This window comes from Eublepharis macularius, chromosome 13 (genome assembly GCF_028583425.1).
Source record: "Eublepharis macularius isolate TG4126 chromosome 13, MPM_Emac_v1.0, whole genome shotgun sequence".
Taxonomy (NCBI): Eukaryota; Metazoa; Chordata; class Lepidosauria; order Squamata; family Eublepharidae; genus Eublepharis; species Eublepharis macularius.
The window spans coordinates 34,856,099-34,872,951 of NC_072802.1; the positions used below are offsets into that span (position 1 = coordinate 34,856,099).

Below are 16,853 nucleotides of genomic sequence, written 5' to 3' on the forward strand. Positions count from 1 at the left end.
TTTATCTTTTCCTCCAAGTTTATCCTCACAACAATCCTGTGAGGTAGGTAATGTTGAGATTTGTGTGACTGGCCCAAGGTCACCCAGGAGGAGGCTTCCATGGCAGACGGAGGATTCAAACCCAGGTCTCCCAAATCCTTGTCTGACACTACAGTACGCTGGCTCTCCCCATGTGCAAATGCAATTCAATTTCCTTAAGTTTCTTTGAGGTGAGATGAGATTTAGAAATGAAAGGGAAAGTAATGGGTTTGGGAGGGATTTTTAAAGAATGGGGTATGAATATTAACGAGCTCGTGATCTTTGATATAGAGTTAGTGCCCCAAAAGGGGTAGGAATATCGGTAGGGAAAATATATGTGACTGTTTACTTTCCTAAGGTGCAGCCACATTGGTTTAGTTCTTGAACAGCAGTAAAGTTGGGTGGTTTTACACTGAGTGTTTTCTTTGCTTGCAATCTCCCTTTATCTACTTGATTGCGCTTTTTGATCTATAGGCTCCCTAAAGAAAAGCAGACCTCTTAATGTGTTTGGAACAGGGACTGGCGACCTCTTGTTGAACCAGTAGCTGAAATAACCTTCTCTCCGACCTGTTACACAGAAGCAAAGAAACTCAGTGGGGCGGGATGAGGGGGAAATGAGTCAGAGGGACAGGAGGACTGAAGGTTACTTTTGTGTGTATATGCACTGTGGCTCTAGCATCAGACAGTATTATTCCCTCTAGATTGAAATGGAGATGACGCAACATGGATCGAATGATCCTGGGAGGGAGTGGTGTCGCTTACCTGCCTAGGATTGTAATTTCAGACTGTTTTGAAAAGCAGCAGACTGATGGTGGCCACTGAAAGTACCTGAGCTCTTCGAATGTTATGCATAAGTGGCCGAGCAATGAAGCAGAGGAATAAGTGCAGATCGGTCTACTTTCTGATTCTCGCCGGCCTGTTTAGAGCTGCAGAGGCTGTTCCGGTCAAAGCCAATGTGAGCTTGTTTTATTTCAACACTTTGAACAACAGCACTGAGACCGACAAGTGCGAATGTGGCCTGTACGGAGTGCACTCTCCGGTGGCTGATGCCGGGGGACTGGTCGTCATTCCCAACTCTACCAACCTCCAAGCCTGCACTTGGGACACGGAGTTTGCTGCCACCAGATCACCGTGGGTCGCCCTGATTGAAAGAGGCAATTGTACTTTCACAGAGAAGATAAACCGTGCAGCTGTGCAGGGTGCTGAAGCTGTTGTGATCTACAACTACCCTTCGCGTGGTAATTACACAGTCCCCATGGCACATCCTGGTGAGTGTTATGATGATTGGTTCTGGAAAGCTTCTGCCCAGTAGCTCAGGCTTTCCACTTAGATTGCAATTAATGCATGTTGTGTTGTGATACCAGCACCTGAGACAGAATCTTGTAAATCAGGGACTCTCAAATTTATCTGAAAAGGTTGTTTGGTGGAGGAATCGATGTCATGAACTGGGTTTGGACGAACGTACACCAAGCAAAATTCAATTGGTGGGTCCTATTTAGAAAAAAAAGGCCTGTAATTTTATTCCTCACTATTGTTGACCTGATTGCCATACCCAAGTAGATTTGTATGCTCCTTGTTATGATTAATCATTCATATAGAGCTTCGTTACACCGCAGCTGAAGTCCAATACACCGTTCTGGGGGAAAGTCCTTTTGCATTCACAGGGACTTACAGGGACTCTGTGTTACGACTGGGACAAAGGTATTTTCTATCTCTGTTCCATTTTCCTCCTTATGATATAAGAGAAAAACTTTTCTATCAGATGGAGAACTGAAGATGGAAAAGTTGCCCTAAGCGAACTGATACAAAACCTCTCATAAATCCAGATTTTTTTTTTTAAAGTTAACTCTGTCATCATAATGTGATCTGGATCTTATGAAGAATTCAAGATATGCTGGACCACTTTGCAACCATACAATCAACAGCCCTGTGGTCCACATCCCAGCAAAAGATTTTATCTGAATTGCTTTTTTTGATATCATCATTAAAAACTGGGATGACATGATCCGACTGGACCACTCCATAACCATGAAATGAAGACATCACAATAATTAGCCATGGAGAGATGTACTGTGCTCAGGGCTTTTTTTCTGGGAAAAGAGGTGGTGGAACTCAGTGGTGGAACTCAGGACCACACAATGACATCACTTTTGGTTAGCTGGAATGGGGGGGGGGAGTTTTTTAAAGTTTAAATCGCCCTTGGCAAAAATGGTCACATGGCTGGCGGCCCTACCCCCTGATCTCCAGACAGAGGGGAGTTTAGATTGCCCTCCGTGCCAGTGGCGCAGAGGATGATCTAAACTCCCCTCTGTCTGGAGATCAGGGGGCGGGGTCACTGGCCATGTGACAATTTTCAAGCTGAGCCGGGACTCTGTTCCACCGCATTCCCGCTGAAAAAAAGCCCTGACTGTGCTATATGTTTCCTTTTGTAAAGGCCATTGCCAAGGCTGGCCTGGATCTTTTTAATACCCTAGGGAAGTTAAATAATCAACCACCTTCTTTAATTCAAGACATTTATGTCCCCTTTCTCATCAAAGATGTTCAGGCAGGTCACTTTTTTAAACGCGATAAAACTGATGCGATCAGCTGTAATTAAAGATTAACGTTAGAATTAACACACACACACACACATCCAACAGCAGTAGCAGCAGAAATAGTAGCCATGGCCAAAAAAAGATGAGAGAATAGATCTAAAAATAGAGAATAGATCTAAAAGGCTTGGGTAAAGTTAAGCACATCTTCATCTGGCTCGTAAGACTTGAGGAGGCAGGCAGCAGAGGTACCAAGTAAACAGAAGCAGGGAGGACTGAGGAGAAACAAGGAGGGGGGGACACTAACTTTATGTGTCATATTGTGTGATAAGCAGCAAGACATTTGCATGTTAAAATTATCAACAGTTGGCCACAACAGATTCCCCCCCCCCTTTCATTTCACTATTTCTGACACTTTGCAACTATGCCCAAGGCAGGAGGTGGGGGCAGTGAGAGGGAGTCTAAAGGATCAAATGTGGAGGGAGTTGGATTATCCATCTCTGTGCACCTCCTCTAAAAGCACAGGTGGGGACGGTCTCCCTAAGGCAATTACACAGGTGAGACAGGCACTCCTGGAATTGTGTCACCCTTGGCAGATCCTTACTACGTCTCTCGACATCATCACCTTTTTAGGTAGCAAAAGTTTGAACCAAAACAGTTTTTTTAAAAAAGCATAGGTGGCCTTATATGATAAGCGATCCTCTGTAACTTTGCTGAATAAATTACAATTGTTGTTCAGATGTTATAGGTACTGTTTCTTTGTAGCCTGCAGGATTTTATCCATTGCCTGTGACTTTCCATTCTGTACTATGATCTTTGGTTCTGGTCAGATTCTGGCCCCTGTGTGCCCAGCAGCAGCAAGGGGGAACCTTAGATGGTAGTAGTGTACAGTTTGCTTTGCTGCGTGTGTTCAACAAGCCCAGGATTAAACATATGTCTAGCACACAAGACGATAGATTCTTGTTGAGTCAGAGCTGAACCTTCCTTCCTTTAGTGTCAATCCCAACATTGCTCTTTTTGGGTGGAGGGTGCTAGAAGAGAGGGCAGGAGTGTGAAACCCAGTGGGCAATAATTAAAAAATTGAGAAAATAAAGGAAGCTTCCCATTCCACAATATACATGTACCTTGTCTCTGGGATTCTATCCTGGAACAATAGTGCCCTCCAGTGGCCACTCAACTAAGCAACCCAACTAAGCCAGTGGAGCCCAAATGAATCAATCGATAGAAATCATATCCAGGTAATAGATCTAGAGGAATTAGCCGTGTTAGTCTGTAGTTGCAATATAATAAAGAGTCCAGTCGCACCTTTAAGACTAACCAACTTGATTGTAGCATAAGCCTTTGAGAACCCAGCTCTCTTCGTCAGATGCATCTGATGAAGAGAGCTGTGGTTCTCAAAGGCTTATGCTACAATCAAGTTGGTTAGTCTTAAAGGTGCGACTGGACTCTTTACTATCCATGTAATAAACACACAGATAATCTCCAGACAGCACTGAGGGAAAAACAGTTTACCTGAGCAGAGTCTGGATTGCAAGTTCATTACCATGGTAAACATAGTATGGCATACTGATTTTTTAAAATGAAGATCACATCAGATCATTCACTGGACATTATAGGTGAGAATGCAGTAGAGGCAAGGAGTGCATTTCTGAAAGAAAAGAGTTATATTGTGTTTTTCCCTTCTGCTTTGCCTCTTTCTCTTTCCTTTTTATTTAGAATCTTTGTTTATTTCTGATTCGTGTGCCATACATTTCTACCCCTCCCTCCCATATATCTCAGTCTCAGCAAGCCCACAGCATATTGTATTTTACCATAATCCCCGAGTATGGATTTTCTTGCCCAGATTCTTGGACATCCCGTCCCTAGCATCCGTTCCTTTTGCAGGATGCAACAGCTCCAGCTCTTTCTGTTTCATAGCTTATGTTTTATCAGCAGCTATAAGATGCTCCATTCACTGGAGGTTCTAAGTCATTACATATACATTTCATAGCCCAAACAGAAGCGGCTGTAGGGGTTAGCCAGCATTCTGTTTCCATGGACCTCTTTTTCATAGCTTGTGTTCTTTGGGGCTGCCACTTACTGAACTCCCATGCAAAGGAAAGGGCAAAACAAGTTTTGCTTATTTGAGTTTTGAGTGAACTCATTGCTTGAAATCTATCTTATTGTAACCTGCCTAGTTGTTCTCGAATACAACAAAAGTAAAATGGATCCAGACTGGGCATGCTAAATTTTGCTAGAGCTGACAATGGAACCCCACAGACTTTTAAAGGAAATCTTTTTGTGGAATGAGCTTTCATAGGCAAGAATGTGCCTTGTTGGGTATACTGGATGTCACCCCCTTCCTACTTAACACTGCTTTGGGCATCAAATAAAAGATGCTCTTAAATCTATGAAAAATTATGCTGCAGTAAACCGATTCACAAGTCATGTTGATCCAGAGGCACATAGAAAAACTGTGTGCTTGGTCTGACTGGCTTTTTTGGATCTGGAGACCAAAAGCTTTTCGTGGCTGCCCTCCATCTCACCTGACTCTTTCACAGCATCATTCACCTGTGGTGGCGGCAGGGAGCTGATGTACCTTGTTTTCCTTATGCTTGCTCAACTAACAGATGATCAACACTGTGAAGAATTTTGCTGTAGTTCTGCTACTGAGAGGGGGCACAGGAACCGTTTCTCTGCCATTCCAGCTTTCCAGACCCAGAATCTGGGCAGTCAAGGGCCAGACTGAAGGACAAGCAAGTCTCCTACTTGCTGAAACCCTGTTGAGCCTCCCCACAAAGTTTTTTATGAGGCTTATGTCTCAGAGGTGTGTTCCTACCATTGAAGGGTGTCAGGCTTTAACATGAGGATTTTTGGACTTGGTTATTTTAGTATCTTTTCTCAGCACAATGCCACTGCTGAATTACCAGGGAGAATAAGAATCAGAACGGAGTCTGTAACATGGTCCAAACTCCTCGTCCTTATCTCTGTTACCTTTGAAACAGGCCTTTTATTTGTTTCTCACTGCAGTATCGGTGTTGAACTTTTCTGGCTTTATCTCTTGTTTTCAAGATCGATGGCAAACTTTGCTCTGATGCCCTGTTAAGTTTTGCTTCTAATTATTTGTCCGCCATAAAAAAATAATCAGGTGTGTTATTATGAGTGCTGCTGTTGTCTGAATTACATGTTTTGACCTCAACTGCTGCAACACTCTCCATTGATAACTTGATATTGCACCATAATAAATACCAGCGTTCTGCGATGGGCTTTTCAAAGTGCAATTTCATCACGTAGAAAAAAAACCAGAGCTGTGAAGCTGAGTCATAAGATGTTCAACTGACTTTCGTTTCCCTTGAAACTGAGGATCAGAAAAATGTGTAATTTCAGGAACAAAAATACCAACAGTAAAAAGTGGGAGGAGGGGGCAGGTTGAATTTGGAATTGAAATAAAGTAACTGTAAACACAAACGGGGTCTAAAACTATTTGATCCATCAAGCCAATCTTTTCTTAAGTTTTCCTCCAAGAAGAACTCCAATGTGTGTCTTGTTAGTTGTAGTTTAAATTGGTCTTCAGCAAAAGGAAGCACATAATTACCCGCAATAACTTCAGATTTGATGAAGATTTATTCCTTCGAATCAATGGCACAGCCATGGGGACTCGCGTAGCACCACAATACACCGACATTTTCATGGCTGATTTGGAACAGCGCTTTCTCAGCTCGTGCCCGCTAACACCCCTCCTATAACTGAGATTTATTGATGACATTTTCATAATCTGGATACATGGGAAAGCAGTACTGGAAGAATTTCACCAGTCCTTCAGCAACTTCCACCCCACCATCAACCTGGCCAGGAATCAATCCACACAGGGAGTACATTTTCTAGACACCACTATTCAAAGTTAGAATGGATGCCTAAGAACCACCTACTGATCAGCAAACATATCTACCTGCCTCCAGTCACCATCCTAAACACACCAAATAATCCATTGACTACAGCCAAACGCTACACTACAGCCACATCTGCTCCAATCCCTTTGACAGAGATTCTCACCTGTGTAATCTACAACAATGATTTCTGGAATTAAATACCCAATAGATGTAGTAAGAAAACAGATCAGCAAAGCCAGAATGATACAAAGGGATGACCTGCTACAAGATAAGCCCAAACAGAACAACAGAACACTTCTGGTGGTCACATTACAGTTCTCATCTCAAACCCGTTCAATGCATCATCAATGACTTACAACCTATGCTGGACAATGATACTCTTAGCTTGCAAGCGTTGGGAGACAAACCTTTTCTTTCCCTAACAGACAGATCCCTAACCTTAAACAGCTTCTCACTCTTAATAATGTAATTCCCAACAGTGGCATGGGCTCTGGGACCAGGGCCTGCAATAAACCAAGATGCCAACTCTGTCCCCATATTTACACTGACAGAACAATCACTGGACCTAACAACACCAGTTATACCATATCAGGTCAATTCACTTGTTCCTCTTCCAATATTATATATGCTATCATGTGTCAGCAATTAGGGTTGCCAGGTCCCTCAAGTCTCCTGGCGGGAGACTGGGCTGCCGGCTCTTACTCTGTGGCTGCCTGCAAGGATCTGCTGTGCGTGTGCAAAGCACGCGCTCCCGGCGTGCATGATAACGTCACTTCCAGGAGTGATGTCATCACGCAGGTCAGAGGGCTCCCTGTGTGCCAATGTCATGCATGCCAGGAAGGGGCAGAGAGAGCAGGCAGCTTGCTCTCTTGCCATCGCAGCAGCTGCTGCCATGCCCCTGGGTGGGGGGATGGTAACCCTATCAGCAATGTCCTTCTACTCTCTACATTGGACAAACAGGGGTAGTCCCTGCACAAAAGAATAAATGGACATAAACCTAACATTAGAAATCACAGCACTCAAAAAGCAGTACGAGAACATTTGAATCTTCTGGGATATTCTGTTGCTGACCTAAAAATGGTTTTCCTTAAAGAGAGAAACTTCAAGGGGAGATTACAATGTGAGATTGCTGAAATGGAGTTTATTCACAAATTCAGAACAATGGATGCGCCCCACTCCCACCCCCAGGCTGAATAGAGATTTAGGATTCTTATCTCACTACAAATGCTATTTTCTGCTCTAATCAAGCTGCTTTATACCTTTATATCCTAATGCCCTCCCTTGTAACACCCCACTCACCTTTGTCTAGGATGTAAAGGTTCACGGATCTCCATTCCTACTTCTGTCTGAAGAAGGGAGCTTTGACTCTCGAAAATTTACACTCTGAAAATCTTGTTGCTCTCTAAGGTGCCATTGGACTCAAATGTTGATGACCTGGAGCTTATTGCAATTGGTGGGGAATTCTGACCTGTGTGGGGAAACAAGCTCCATTTGCCAAGGGCCTGGCATTCAGACATTGGGGTAAACTGGAGTTTATTCATACTAGTAAGCTGCTGTTTAAGCTCTATGTGCTAGAGGAGTACGGGAAGCTGTGTCAGATACCAGCAAACCTCTATTAAATCAGACATCAGTTGTGATGTCTGAAGGCAACCAGTGTGGTTGGTGTCCTCTCCTTGCTCAGTTTGAAATGTGGGCCCTGCTTGAATGAATGTCATCATAACTCATTCCTGTAAAAGGATTTAAGAGTTCATGAAGGAGGGCCTTTTGTCTTTCTTACTATCCCGGTATTCCATCTTGCGAACTGGTTCCCTTAACACCATGAATTGTACTGAGGAGGCAAAACAAATAGTCTTAGAATCAGAAGCAGCCTTCTTCCTTATGTCTCCTCTCTCTGAAAATGTCTGCAAGTATTTGAAGTTGTTGCTGTTAACATTGTTGAGCTAGCTTCTTCACAGATTTTATCTGCCTTCAACATCTTCTCTTTACGTACACTTTTGAACTTTCCAAGGACTTTTGTTTTGTTTGGCGTCTCCTTAGTCCTTCAAAGTTGTAGGGACCTGTAATTCTTGCCCTTGGTCTTCTGAAGATTAGTATTCCACCTTCTTTTGTTTGACGAAGGGTCACTTGGCCCCTTAACACAAACTACGGTTTCTCTGTTGGTATGAGACAAATATTGGTTGCTGTAGGTTCAGTTGCTAGTTCTTGCAGATACACCTTGTGTTCCTTTCAGCAAAGATTGGTCTAAAATCCTTGTGTTTTAAAAGCATTTGTGTTACTTGGCCAGACTGCTGGTGGTTCTTTGAAAGAAAACCATGAAAAAATTCTACCTCCACTATCTTGGTAAAAACAAGTGACAGGAATATATTCTTTTCTCATGAAGGTACCCTCCAGGATTTCTCTATAATTCATCAGTAGCCTAAATGGGAGAACCAAATCAATGGCTCTTTCTAGTAATGATTCCTCCTCTTTGTGTATAAAGGCATGCCAGCCATTAATACAAAATGTTCTTTCTCCCTCCCATGAGATAGTATTTTGGGTAATTTTTTCCCACCTTCCTCTTGCACTGAGGGAATGGGGCAGTGCTATTCCACTCATTTCTTCTTTTGCCACCGCAGACCAAATGGTGCTTTGTTCCTAGGATTACCTTTTATCTGCCTTTCTGAAGGAACTTTGGGCTACTTCTCAGACTATATTTATAAGAGACAGGAGTCCTACATGTTACTGGGTGACCTTGGGTCAGTCACATCTCTCTGAGCTCTCTCAGCCCTACCCACCTCTGAGGGCGATTATTGTGAGAATAATGATAACACACTTTGTAAACCATTCTGAGTGTGGCATTAAGTTGTCCTGAAGGGTAGTATATAAATAGAAAGTTGTTGTTGTTATTACTCTTGTGTCTTCATTTTCCATTTAATTTAGAATTCAGTAGTAATGCTCCTCCTTTTATCTGCAATTTGAGGATTATCAAATTTTCATATTTTCACCAAGGACTGAATAAAATGTTTTTAACAGGAGAACTCTGTCCCATCAAAAATTATCAGCATATTAAAAATCAATTTAACAATTTGACTGAAAAAAATCAGCTTTACAGCCTGTTTACTTAAAAAAAAACCTTATTATCAGATTGTACTCAACATGGGACCAATTAGTATCATTTTTAACCATGAGGAAGTGCTTCTTTCTCCATCTGCTCATTCCTGGATATGCTTGTTCAACATCAGCATTTCTGGTCTTGAGTCTGGTCTCATAGGTAGTGCCTAGGGCACCTCCCTCACAGACTGAGTATGCTTGCACCCCACCACAACTCTGTCCTTTCTTTGCCCCTCAGATCCTTTCTTTTCTAGTGTTGCCACAGCTTAGTAATAATAAGTAAGGAAGGCATTAGAGAATGCCTGGGGGTGCATTCCATGCCATGTCAACAAATGGGAATTGCCTCATAGACAAGGACTTTATTGAAATGTTCGCAGTTGCTATATATGTTGAAATATATCTATGGCCAAAAAACAAAACTAAAACTCTACAACCAAGGAGCAAGATCACACCCCTTTGAAAATTTGTTCAAGGTCACATTTACCACAAAACATGTGTTCATTAGGGTTGCTGTAGAATGAAATGTACTCTATGAACAATGGTCATTAAATCCTTATTTTGACATGCAGTTTTTAAAAAAATAGAAACCCATGTGTCAAAATTAGCAGAACTACAGCAATAATTGATAATAGCCAAACATTTATAGGAAATATTCAAATTTTCAAGAAGTACCATTCCATCATCTCCATCTGTGTGTAAAAAGTTCCAGTAATGGCTTACTGACTCAGTTCACGAAGCACATTTCATTACAATATTTTCATGTGCACCTGATGTTTCAGGCTGCCAGATTTCTGGAAAATGCCCCCTCATTTCGCGCCCCCCCCCCCCCGCTCCCAATCATGTTTTAAGCAAGGTAATATGTTTTGATAGTTTTGGACATATTTAACAACTTTTAAAAAATCATCTTCGTATTCCAATCTGTTACATTTTAAAACTATTTTTATTACAAGGAGAACCCAGGACTTGTAGTGTCTGCTTCATTTTCCCCGTATCCCCTTCCCCACACTGTGTAATCTCCCTTGGGTCTTGGTAAGAAAGGCAGACTATAAATGGTATCAATAAACAATAATTATTTCCTCATTCTCTCCTCCTGGCAGTCCCCATATCCTCTTCCCTTGCTCTGCTTCCTTTTTTCCTTCCCTCTCACCCACCAACCTTTTAAATCTACCCCCCTTCAATATTATTTATTTACTTGATTTATCCTTCTATCTTTCTCCCCAATGAGGACTCACCCCCTATGGGGTTGTAGAAAAGAGCAAGAGTCCAGTAGCACCTATAAGACTAACAAAATTTGTGGTAGGGTATGAGCTTTCACAAGCCACAGCTCACTTCTTCAGATACATGGCTCATGAAAGCTCATACCCTACCACAAATTTTGTTGTTGTTATTAATATTTATATCCTGCCCTCCCTGCAAGAGGCTCAGGGTGGGTCACAACAGATGATAAAATATACAAGATAAAATCACAATCAGTTAACACAGCTTTCTAATAAAACACCTGCTCACCGTATAAAAACCATATAGCATCTAACGGAGGTGGAGGTGCGACTTAACCATGCGTGGTCACTCATATATGGGGGGTAGATGGTCAATACCCCCTACAGACATAGAGGAGACTGGGAGAGAGGTTCATTTGGCGGAAACCCTGATGGCCTCAACCATACACCTGGCGGAACATCTCCGTCTTATAGGCCCGCCTGAAGGAGACAAGATCTTGGTGGGCCAGGGTGTCCTCAGATAGAGTTTTCCACCAGGCTGGGGACAGGACCGAAAAGGCCCTGGCCCTGGTTGAGGCCAATCGAGCCTCCCCGGGGCCAGGGACCACCAGTAGGTGCTTACCAGCTGATCCCAGCACCCTCCGGGGAGTATATGGAAAGAGACAGTCCCTCAGGTATGCTGGTCCCAGTCCATTTAGGGCTTTATAGGTTAATACCAAAACCTGGAAACTGATCCAGAACTCCATGGGAAGCCACTGTAGCTGCTGCAGAACAGGAATTACGTGTGTCCTGAAAGGCACACCCATCAGGACATGGGCAGCAGCGTTCTGGACCCGCTGTAATTTCCAGGTCAGATTCAAGGGAAGCCCTGCATAGAGCAAGTTACAGTAATCCAATCTGGAGATGACTGTTGCATGGATCACTGTTTCCAGGTCACGGGTCGAGAGATAGGGAGCAAGCTGCCTGGCCTGCCGAAGATGGAAAAAAGCAGCCTGGGCAACTGCTGCGACCTGGTCCTCCATTGAAAAAGAGGAGTCCAGCATCACACCAAGACTTCTGACCCGCGAAACGGGCACAAGTGGTGTGCCATTGAAGGCCAGAAGCTGGATGCCCCCCTCAAACACCCTATGACCTAAGTACAGGACCTCCGTCTTCATGGGATTTAACTTCAGTCTGCTCTGCTTCACCCAACCAGACACGGCATCCAAAGCTTTAATCAGGGCTTCTGGAGCTGAGCCAGGCTGGCTGTCCAACAACAGATACAACTGGGTGTTATCAGCATACTGGTGACAACCCAGTTTGAAACTCTGTGCCAGCTGGGCGAGGGGGCGCATATACAGATTGAACAACAACGGGGAGAAAATCACCTCCTGGGGGACACCTTATACCAATGGTTGGCGTGCAGACACCCTCCCCTAGCGCCACCCTCTGTCCACGACCGTGGAGAAAAGAGACAAGCCACTGTAAGGCAGTCCCTCGTATCCCCACATCAACAAGGCGGTGGGTCAACAATTCATAGTCGACTATGTCCAACGCTGCCAAAAGATCCAATAACACCAGCAGTGCCAACCTACCTTGATCCAGATGTCTACGGAGATCATCTGTGAGGGCAACCAACACTGTCTCAGTCCCATGGCCCAGGCGGAAGCCAGACTGGAATGGGTCCAGTCCTATAGATGCTACTGGACTCTTGCTCTTTTCTACTGCTACAGACAAACACAGCTACCCATCTTGATCTATTCCTATGAGGTTGATTAGACTGAGAGAAAGTGATTGGTCTAAGGTCACCCAGCAAGTTTCCAAGCTAGACGGGGGATATGAACTAGGCAAAAATAATGTAAAGTATTTCTATTACGCATTCACCCAATGCACAAATGGATTTCCTGAGCTGTCGCCATATTTTTATCTTTCCTATTAATATTTTATACATTTCATATATCAAATTTAGCACTTCTTCACTTAAATTTTCAGTTGATATAGATCTTTTCCAGGAATGACCAAAAATGAACTATTGTTCCTGAAACATCTCATTATTTTCCTGCTCCTCCAAAATATGCTTGAGAAGTTATTTTGTACAGTAGTATCACACTCCACATTTTATGTTTCCATACTGTTATTGTTACAACTATGGCAACTATGGAGAAAAGTTGCTGTTGTCTTATTGTATGTCCAACCAAGAGAATTAACGCTTTCATGTATTCTGTTTTGTCTGGGATAGATATTTGCTATACAAAAATTGTAAGCCATTTTCTTTTAATGCAGCTTCCAACAAGTATTTAATTGGTTCTCCAGACACTCTGGAGTTTCTGCACCTCAGTTCTCATTTCCAGTTTTCCTAGCAACGTGGATCTTGTTCAGATTACGCAATATTGTGTATACATCTTGGAAGGAAGACCTCGTTGATTCAGCGTACATATTGCCAATTGCTCAGACTGTCAGCATTGCAATTGCTAGCCATCCTTTGGGTACAGCTGCAAATTTGTATATGATGGAATAAAAAAAACAGTCTAACAGAGCTTTCTGCTGTATCTTCCAAAGTGATGTTCATCCTTAATTAAATCTATTTGTATTTTACTTTTAATTCACTCTTAGAAATGTCTTCGTCGCTGGCTACCCAGAAGTCTTTACTTAAAATGACAGAGGTTAAAGGGGAAATACAAGGTGCCATATATCTACAATAATCTGCAGTTTAGGGATATACTGTTCACCTTATTTCACATTTACTTTTTTACCCCTACCTCCTTCTTAACAGTATCCATGATGAATGAGGTATGTCAGGTCCATAATCCCATGGAGGGTGGATATGGTTACATATGCATACATTATTGGAATAAACGTTTCACACAAACCATTGCAGTAGTGGTGGCTGCAAGACGATATTTTGTAAGATTTGGAAGTGTAAAATGGGCAGTTTTGCCATTCAATTTGCCAGGAACAAATCCCAGAGGGCAGCTGAAGTGCTCCTGTGGTAGAGCTGGTGAGGAGGATCATGGTGGCCCCTGGCTTTGCCCTGCCAGGCCGGACACAATGTAGCCAGCATGGAAGAACTCCGGCAGAGTGGTGCCTGACTTTACCCTTTGATGGCTCCACCATGCCCAGGCCAACATGAAGGAGCATGACAGTCTCTCTCCAGCCAGCTCTTTGGCCTCGCACGTGGTAGGGCATGGCAGCATAAGGGGGTGGGGATCTTTCCCAGATTGTTTTGGCCTTCCAGTCTGACCTTGCTGCAAAGCCATTTTCAGTGAAATTCTAACCAGAGTTACTCTAGTCTCAATCCATTGATTTCAATGGGCTTAGACTGGAGTAACTTTGTTTAGGATTGCCCTGGTTGACATTTAATTTGGCTGCATTATTTTAGATTTTATGTGCCATTTATAATTCAGAATAAATGTATCACAATTTGCATTCTTTGTATCAAATCCACAAGGATATGTAGAGGAATCAAGAAGCATGATTCTGGGATATCTTCATTTTTATATTGGTCATTCTGCACTGCTATGAGAGATTTTGCCCAAATCCTCTTTGGTTTGCTTTACTAACTGGAGTATCTCTTTTTAGGATTGCACTGTAAATGTGTTATAGGTAAAACCTGTCTTTTTTATAGCAAAAAAAATGAGTACGTTTTACAGGAAATATGACCTCAAAACACATTTTTGGAAGGTTGTGGCCCTGCCTACAGTGATAATTTTTTAGGTACACTTCAATAGGTATATAATGACTTTTCAACATGTCAACAAAATCCACAACTGTGATGTGCCAGATTTTGTTGACTGGGAATGGCATGGCTGCTCTGTGATGCTGCCAATAGTCAAGTTCATGAGATTTCAACCTCAAGAATTCTTTACCATTTCCTCTGATCCTAGTTTCCTTACCCCTGATAAAAGGGAAACTCCATAATATTTCACAAATAGAATACAACATTTAACTGTTGCACATTTGTGAATTTATCTAAATTGCATAGTTTATTTGGTGTTCAGAAATGGAGGGTGGTACAGGACTGCATTTGTATCATAAATTTATTTTTAGTCATAGAGCAGTGTTGCATAGTGTACATAACTCAGTACTGACATGCACAGACACATTCTGCCCGTTAGTACAGTTACTTGAGGTTTCTGAGCTGTGTCATCTTTTTGATCATATGGGAAGTTCAGTTCTCCACTCTTGTGTAATTGGTTCCCCAAAGGACAGATTTGGAGGGAAATAAGTCCTTCTGATTCAGTCCTAGGAAGTGGAAACTGCATCAGACAGAGTACAAACCTTGATGAATCAACATATGTAACCCTCTGATGTCCTACTGATGCCAAACAAGTCTGGACACATGCCCTTCTGTAGTAGATCATATAGATCTCATTGCACCTCTCTACTGAAATTCCTGTGTGATTGTTATTTATTTTTATACAGGACTAACATGTTATATTGTCATTACATTGTTAATGTGCATGAAGTTTTAGAGTGCAAGAAAAAAGGGAAAGGGATGAAAGAAGGGATAATTAAGGGGAAAATTTGCACCCACTGCAGTTGCGTGTGCCTAGTAGAGGAGCCCAAGGGGTTGTGCCAAAGGCTTAACTGATGAGGGTCTCTCTGCACAACACCTTACATGGGGACACTCAAGTGACTTACTTTCTGTGCGGTCTTATATTCAAGTGTACTGTCTCCCTCGTGGAGCAGGTGTGTCCACAATGAGAACAAGTGTAAGATCTTTCACCTGGGTATCCCCGTGTAAGATGTCTTGTGTAGAGAGAGACTCTGAAAAGGCAGGTTTTGATAAGAACTGAAGGAAAGTGAGAGGCTGTTTCAGGCATAAGAAAAAGCAAAGGAGAACAGGCAGCATTACTTGTGAGAGCTGGATGGCTTACAAGTATCTTATATGCAGAGACGAGCAAATGGCATATACATTATGTAGTTTGATACATTAAGTTTTGAGCACATGATTGCCACAAACAGCACAGGCATCAAAGCAGCACACACCAATTTTTAAGTGCTTCTTTCGTAAGCACAGAAAAAATAACAAAATTCCTACCCCAGAGAATTTAAAGTGTAAAGTTGGGGCGGGGTGGGGGGGGAGAGAAGAGACAAGAGAAACAAATGACAGTAAACAATTACAACTACATTTTGTCGCAGTTTAAGTTGACAACTTAAGCAAAGTTTTTTTGTTGGGATGATGAAAGACCCCTAGTTGAAACCTCATCACCTCAGCCTAATGGAAGTTCAGCATCATCAAGTTTATTTTGTTGTTTTAAAAAGGTCGTGACAAATCACAGGCAGTTTACAGAAACCTCAGACTCTTACTCTGAATGTCAAATAGTTAAAGATCTATATCAAGAAATACCTAATCACAACCCAAATAAGGTCTTTATTCATGTTAAGTGATTGCCTTTACATCTCCTGAAAAAAATGTTAATCAAATTCTTGCAGTGTAAGGTATTCTCACCTTCAACTCCCTATGTACAATACGGCATTAAAGTTAGCCCATATTAAATTAATTGTTCAATTACATGAAATGTGTTGAACACTTAAAAGGGTTAATGCTGAATTGTTATGAACGGCTAGAGCTCCCCCCCCTTTCGTACAGGTAGGTTTTGTATCACTTTTGCACAAGTGAAGAGGAGGCATTATCCTGTACTCTAAAATGGGATTCCTATACCTGGAAGTATGCCCCATTGACTTCAGAGGAACTTACTTTTAAATTAATAGAATTGAGTGATAAGGCTAGTAAGCAGCTTTCACCTGATGAGAGGAACAACTTCAGTGCAGAGATGTAGTAAATCCTCTTAAGAAGGCATCTAAATCCGTCTTCCCCAACTCTGTGCCCCCCTCAAAACCCTACAATACATGGAGTTGGTCTTTGTGAAGTACACAGAATCTTTTGTGCAACTCCCATGCAAATTTCAGTAATTACAAGTCAGAGCGGTTGGACATAGAAATGCTTCTGCATCATGCAAGCATGTGTGCCATTGTACCCTGTAGCTGGGGCCCCATTACTCGCACGTTCTTTTTGACTTGAATGAATTTAGGCTAGGTTCCTGATAATTTAAAGAGGTTCTGGTGGGGGATCCTGGAGGTTTTTTGCCTTCTTCAGGGCATAGAGGGGAGGGAGGGGAGGGAGCTGTGAATTTCCTGCATTGTGC

At 42.5% G+C, this 16,853-nt stretch overlaps 1 protein-coding gene across 1 annotated transcript in view; it reads left to right on the forward strand.

Annotated features, from left to right (window-relative positions):
* The first annotated feature begins 717 nt into the window (after positions 1-717).
* Positions 718-16,853, forward strand: part of RNF128 (ring finger protein 128) — a 76,794-nt gene continuing 60,658 nt past the window's right edge. The window contains exon 1 of the mRNA XM_054996228.1: positions 718-1,286. Within this exon, the coding sequence (XP_054852203.1) occupies positions 860-1,286 (427 nt within the window). The 5' untranslated portion in view covers positions 718-859. The remainder of the gene's footprint in view (positions 1,287-16,853) is intronic.